Below are 7,040 nucleotides of genomic sequence, written 5' to 3'. Positions count from 1 at the left end.
ACTTCAGGCAGTGCCTTGCTCCTGAAGCCCCCTTAGTGCACTCTATGAGCAAACTGAAGCTGTACCTGAGTGGAGTTAGATAGTTGGTTTTTCCACGGCTCCTCTGCGCTGCTGGTCAGGTTTGTGCGGTTATGAGGTAGAGTGAGTGCGTTTCGCTGCGGGTAAGGCACGTTTCCATTACTTCCACTTTCTGTTATGTGATTATTGCCTATCAAAATAGTGTCTGTACTACCCAGCGTTCTTGCTGTGCTGCAGGGAACGGGGCCTGCTGGAAAGGGTCCATTAGCCATGGGCTGCCCGGGGCAGGCGGGACGGATTCCACGCTGAGCGACGTTAGGCACTCTGGTCAGAGCAACCTGCGGCTGCTGGCCAGAGACAGAGTTTGTAGGCAGTGATGAATCAGCTGTTGGCCCATTAGGAATTCCAGTAGATCGTACCTGTGCAACTCCTGTTTGTCTCATCTAACGGAACGGGAACAAAGCACAAGAATATTGGCTGCAGAATTTAGAAAGTAAGGATCATGCAATGTTTGTGTACTTTTACTGCACTGGCCAATTCCAATTTGACACATCTTCACGGTTGCTTTTGAGAACCGAGATGACTGCCATGCTCATGAAAGTGCTGAGTAAATTTGAAGGTAAAGCTATCAGCACACTTTTCTTCTGAGCCCTTCATTTTGAGTATTTTACTGCTGAAACTGGACACTGAGAGAGAGAGAGAAGTGAACAAGGACAGGAGGAGAGAGATCCTGCAATACCGCTCACTATGACTGCGTATTTTTCAAGTAAGACTCCTTTCAGATGTGTCCACTCACTTCAGTTGAAAAGTGTGGCTTGAAAATTTTTACATTATCTGGCAGCCCTATAATAAAACACAGCTAAGCCCATTATGTTTCAACCACTAATCCACAACTGTACTTTATACAAAAAAAGACAAATTAATGCAACGCAGCAAAAGGCACGAGAACTCTGTGCAACAGAAATTATTCAGAATTTCAAGAAACACAACAGACACCATTACTGAGAAAAGTTTTGTAAAAGAGAAAAAATATTTTTGTTCTCACCTGCTGGTGTTGCTGCATCAAGACAAACTGACTCTCCAGCTGTTCCAGCATAAGTTTCTGTGCTGGATTTAGATTATTTCGGTTTGCACGCAGCTGTTCCAAGTGCTAAAAAAACAGCAGTGTGGTTCAGAATTGTTAAAATTGCATGGCCTTTTTAATAACTTTCTTGCATACAATATTAAAAAGTACCCATGAAGGCAAGACTTATAAAGCTGAAAACAATTCTGAGATTTCTGCTGCAGACTGAAACATCTTTCCTTACACTATTCTGCAACCAAACCTTATCACCAGTTACTAAAACTGAAGAGACTCTGTAAATTATTTGAGTGTATAATTATTATTACCACACTAAAATTAAGTGTGCTGGTACTGCAAAAGAAAACTACATTCAAGTATGATTATATGGAATTCTTATCGTAATTATGTATACTTTAGCACCTTTTTGTACTGTGCTATTCTTTTATTAATACTGTTCATCACAAAGTTAATTAAACCTACATTCACACACGAAAATTTCTTCAGAAAATATAAAAAACAAACCCAGAAAACTATGTAACTTAATTAGAGAGCGCAATATCTTGTTACAATACTGATCTTGTTTGCAGCTGATAAATTTAAGTGTCTATTACCAAAAGATTTGATCTTTTTATTCATTTTTAGCTACTCAGCACATCCCATCATTCTACCAGTAAGTCTGCTGCTTTCAAGTGGTATGACTTAAAAACAGGATGTTCATGCCAAGCTCCCTGGATTAACAGTAGCTTCCATTCTGAAGTCCCTCTGGAAGGGACTGCAATGAGTAAGACAGAAATACATGTATGTTATATATGTATATATAACATGCCATATCCATCCAGCCTCTAAGCTGCCAACTTTGAAGATGTAATAAAGGTTTTATTCCCTCTCCTCTTTTACCATCTATTTTTGGCTTTCCTACTCATATGTGCTGGAATTTGGTCAAGCTATTGCCAGCAAGTCCAGTAAGTGTACTTAGATAGAGAGGCCTACTTAGGTTCTGCTTAGAGGAGGAAGTTGGATCTGGAAAAAGGTGAAAGTGAAAAGGGGGAAAAAGTAGCAGGATGTAAAATGAGCAGAGAGAAATAATGAGAATGCTTGGAGAGAGAGAGATCCAGAAGAATGACTGAGGAAGGACCAAAGCAGTGGGGAGGTGGGAGGAAGAGGGAAAGGAAAATTATACAGTATAATAAAGCCAATATTGTTCAGAGAAACAGCTGAAGAACTATACTGGAATTGAGGAGAACACTGCTCAGTCAATCAGAATGCCTTGTCTGCATCTGCACTGTGTTCCCTTCTATTTTTCTTTGCATCCAAAGCAGTATCTGCAATACATGGTTGAAAGTTTCCAGCTAGGCCTGATTTTCAAAATATGGAATTCCTGCTGAAGTTCACAGCATGCACTAATGAACTGAAGAGACAACAAAATATCATAACAAAAAATACCTAAAATAAGATTTCCAAACTAAAATTGATCATTTCATATAACTGTACTAGATGACATAAAGACAGAAAAGCAGTACCAGATTTCATTTGAGTAATTGCATTCTGTAGAATGTGGTTGTTTGTTTATGCAGTTTGATACAAGAAGCTACCTCAGAGGAAAAGAAGATTATATTACAATACTTCTACACCTCTTTCAATATCCCCCACATTACAGCAACTCACAGAACTCACTTGGCATGAAAGTGTGATAATTTGCATACCTATCTTTAAAACATCGTAAGAAAAAAGAGCTACTGTATGTTCTTACCTTATAAATTATAGAATTCATACAATGTAAGTGTTCAGTTTCTGCCAGAGATCATTTATTTTACTACAGAACTAATCTCACCTAGAGAATCCATAAATATTAGAACAACTTGAACTACACCCTGGGAATTATTTGGGAAGTATTTCACACTGAATTTCAGAAATGTGAAACTGAAACATGTCCCGGATTTATTTTCTTAAAAGGAAAAAGGAAAGGAACAAAAAATATATCAGAGCTTCTGAAGATCTTCCATACCTACCTGTAATTTCTGTGGTGTCAAGCACCAAGAATGAATTTGTTGCTGTACAGGAGGATGTGACACTGTATGGCCACTGCTCCAAACATCTGAAGTATTCTGAGAGAAAACATTACATTAAAATGTGTGACTATCGAAGGGTCAACCTAATTTCTTTTACTATCTAGATTTTATCTTGCTTATGAAAGAACTAGTCATTGTTTTAAGGATAACAATATAAACAAAGAATACACTAAAATACACCAAGTCTCATTCTACCATTCCCAACAGTATCAGAGTAGTCTGAGGAAAAAGTTAATGATACCTAATATCATAACGAGAAACAAGCAAATCAAATTATGCAATTAACTTAAATGTATGCTACTTTTAAAACTGAATACTTTATCTACTGTAACACTATTACATGATGATGAAACACTTGAATTCTAAATATAAGCAAAGGCAATAGACAGGATGACATGATTGTCTCCCTCTCCACCATCAGACTACAGCTGTACTTCTTCCCTTACACAGCTATGACTGCAGTATAGTGCCACTGACCTGCACTGCCCTTACGTCTGAACTGGAATCTGATTAAACACATCACTGAAAAAATCCTTTTAAAAATTTCTAAAAACATTCCCCACCTTGATGCCAAAGGATTAAAATTTACAGCACAAATTCTGTGCATGCTGCATCATTTGAATACATATTTCCATATAATTTTGGTAGGGGGCTCTAGTTCATTGGAATATATACCTTTGTTGGACTAGATGTTCTTTTCCTCTTGGCAGGACTGGTCAGGTCATCTACTTGGCTAGAAGGAATCATGTGTAGTGGCAAGGATTGCTGTGAAATTGGTGTTTGAGTGAGGCCTAGTACAGGTTCAGTATTTGGATGATGAGGTTTACAAGCCTAAGAATCACAGAAGGAAGACAAAAATATGGTTCTATATATTCTTAATGCTTTCCTTTAAATTCTATAATTTTAACAGCCCACACGTTTTAAAAGGGCCGAGTAGATATTCTGAAGCTGATCTCAATAACTGAAAAATCAGTTTCCATATGGTCATCAATGGAGGAATGTGTACCTTTCACGGGATTATTAAACCACTGCAGCATTTCTATTTAAGATGAAACCTTTTAAAATCATGAAAATCCACAAAGGTTCTAAATTGGTACCCCCATACTTCTCCCACATTGTAGGGAGCTTCTTGATCTAATATCCCTTTGCAAATAAATCAAAGGCCTTTTTTTAAATAAAAGCCAATCCTGTGCTCAATAAAATAAGCTTGACCACTACCGATTGTAAAGAACCCTTAAAGCTGGGCACCTGCAGAACATAACCCAACTTCTCACCTGCTGTGCTGTGTTCATGGCACCCTGCCTGGAGGTAAGCTCTGCGGGGATTGGTAGGCTCCATGCCTCCTCAATACTAGGAAGTAATTTAGTTTTATTCTGTAGACTACCTTGTGGAAGGTTACACAACTGAGCCTAGGAAAAATTATGTAAAAAGCAAATTTAACACAAGCCTACTTTAGTAAGAGCAAGTCCATGAAATCTTCCTAAATGCTGTAGCTAATTATGTCTTAAAGAGAGGACAGATTTAAAATTTTGGGTTTTAGAAAGGTGCTAAGTATAAAGAGGGTAACCAGAATATAAACCTTTGTGAGAATCAGAACAAAGATGAGCTCTGGATTCAGAGGTCTCATAATTCCTTTTTTTTCTGAAATTGCAAACAAGAGTGAAAAGATAGTGTGTGCGTATTCTCACTATATGTTATGAGAACTTAAAAATGTAGACAATACAAAGAAAAAAAGCAAAGTGATGTAAAACAGTATGTTTTGATTAAATGTGCAAAATAGGGTTTATAAGGAATTAAGTTCCACTTAAAAATGAAGAAATAAAATATTACAGGCTATGATATGCTTACAATACACATGAAAACAGGTTATACACACCACAAACAATTTCAAGTTAAACTTGTGTGTTACTTCTCCCCTCCCCTCTGCTGTGTATTTGGATGAGTTATTTCCCCCTTCTTAAAAACATTAGTTTTACCTGTAAATACTTTATCCGTGCTGCAAGTGCAGAGGTATTACTACAATTTTTGCTCCTAGTTGCATTTAAGTAGCATTTAATGGCATCCTGAGGCTGGTTGCAGGACTCATAGAGTGTGCCTAGGTCCATCCAGGCTGCAGCATGGCCATGGTCCAATTGTACAGCACAGATATAGGCCTGTAAAGCATCCATAGGCTGATTTTGCTGTTGGTACAGCACACTGAATAGAAAGATTAGTGAAGTGGAGAATTAATAACAAAGTCAAAATACAAACAACCCAAATAATACACATCCTCCTCCCCCCCCCCCCCCTAAACTTTGGCAACATATAAACCACAGAAACAATGTATACAATTTTAACATGCAAAATTCATCTATACGCTGCATATTCAGTATTTTAAAGGATTGAGAAAATAAATTCATTATTTAAACTTCATATCAGACAAGTCTGACAACATGAAGGTATAAATTAAAAAAAGCTTTACAGTCACTCAGCACACAAAATAGTTAAAAAGCTGATATTCTTTATTTATATATATATATATTAGCATGGAATAATACCACTGTATTACCCTGAATCGTTCTTACCCTATAGAACACCATGTATCTGCACTTGCTTCTGATTTATCAATAGATTGCCTATAAGATATAAAGGCATCCTGAACTTTCCCAATACTTGAATAGCACCTAGGAGGAGAAAAAAAGAACTTTGGTAATATTTATAGAAGGTAATCATTGAGGATGGCTTACCAAGACTGATTTGATAAACGTTAAGTCATGCAAACACACACACTCATCACTCGCTGTTTCTGAGTGCCAGACACAAGCAGACTAAAACATCTTAACATGTATTACTAATTATACATTTGAGAAGTACACCAAAACTACTTAAACCCAAGATCACTGTGTTTGTAAGGAAAACAGTCACACCATATTCAAAAGACTTACATGCCTTTCCCTTGTGATAGCTTATCAGTCAATAAGAACAATGTTTATCTACAGACAGCATTATAAAGAAACAACTAAGTTACCTATTTCATCAAACAAATGGTTATAAAACTTAACGTACTACAAGACAGAATTATTGGGAGATATTGACCAACGCAATGAGGATGGTTCCTGATTGCCTGGGAAGCTTTTTATGTGCATTTCTTGCATCTCAATAATATTCAATTAATGAAAAACAAACCAGTTACTTGTACTGCACATACAGATCACCAAATTGTGCTACTCTGAATGTTTTTTTAATTTCTTACTTTAGTATTTTTCACATACAAATTCAAAGGTATTCTGGCATTAAAGGGAACTACAATTATACCACAGGGAATAATACCCACTGTTTTAAAATCAAAAGCTTCAAATAAAGCCAAGATCAAATATCTGTATATATACATTTACTAGTTTAATTTGTAATAGCTGTGTCTTATGTTGTTTGTAACAAGTTTCACTGTTGTAAAAATAACTGACAACTTTCAAAACACATAAATAGCATCAGAAAATTTATTCTAGTAAAAAATAAAACCCAAGCAGAACAGTACAGGCAAAGGTTTGTCAAACATGCTACACTCTTTCAAGTATTTTTGAGGCACACTAGGAAAGGAATACAATAAAATACAGCATTACTTTGCCTAAAAACATCCATTAAGCCTGAATAGAATGTTTCAGAAGATCATTTTAATTACAGTCTAACCCAATTTCCAACAAACATGCTTCACTCTGCTTGCTTATCAGATACATAAAGCCTCTCATTAGAGCAGCACTGACATGAGGCCCCCAACAAAACTTAGGGTGATGGAGTTTTTCCAGTGGAGAGGAGGGTGGTGGTGATATGTTTTTGAAGGCAGATTTAAACCAACTACCAGCAGAGGAAGGAATTACACAAGGGAGTACACGAAGAAGGAAAAAGTAAATGCA

At 36.7% G+C, this 7,040-nt stretch overlaps 1 protein-coding gene across 21 annotated transcripts in view; it reads right to left on the bottom strand.

The window, feature by feature from the left end:
- KDM6A (lysine demethylase 6A) overlaps positions 1-7,040 on the bottom strand; it is a 154,344-nt gene that overhangs the window by 39,290 nt on the left and 108,014 nt on the right. For 11 of the 21 annotated variants that reach the window (XM_064646926.1, XM_064646927.1, XM_064646924.1 and 8 more), the window contains 7 exons: positions 5,715-5,813; positions 5,127-5,346; positions 4,425-4,559; positions 3,826-3,981; positions 3,091-3,186; positions 1,064-1,168; positions 66-461 (listed from right to left, as the gene is read on the bottom strand). In XM_064646926.1, coding sequence (XP_064502996.1) covers positions 66-461; positions 1,064-1,168; positions 3,091-3,186; positions 3,826-3,981; positions 4,425-4,559; positions 5,127-5,346; positions 5,715-5,813 — 1,207 coding nt within the window. The remainder of the gene's footprint in view (positions 1-65; positions 462-1,063; positions 1,169-3,090; positions 3,187-3,825; positions 3,982-4,424; positions 4,560-5,126; positions 5,347-5,714; positions 5,814-7,040) is intronic. The other 10 variants (XM_064646935.1, XM_064646939.1, XM_064646938.1 and 7 more) reach the window with 3 other exon arrangements.

The sequence above is a fragment of the Pseudopipra pipra genome, chromosome 2, assembly GCF_036250125.1.
Source record: "Pseudopipra pipra isolate bDixPip1 chromosome 2, bDixPip1.hap1, whole genome shotgun sequence".
In the NCBI taxonomy this organism is placed as follows: Eukaryota; Metazoa; Chordata; class Aves; order Passeriformes; family Pipridae; genus Pseudopipra; species Pseudopipra pipra.
This window is presented reverse-complemented; position numbering and strand designations above follow the sequence as displayed.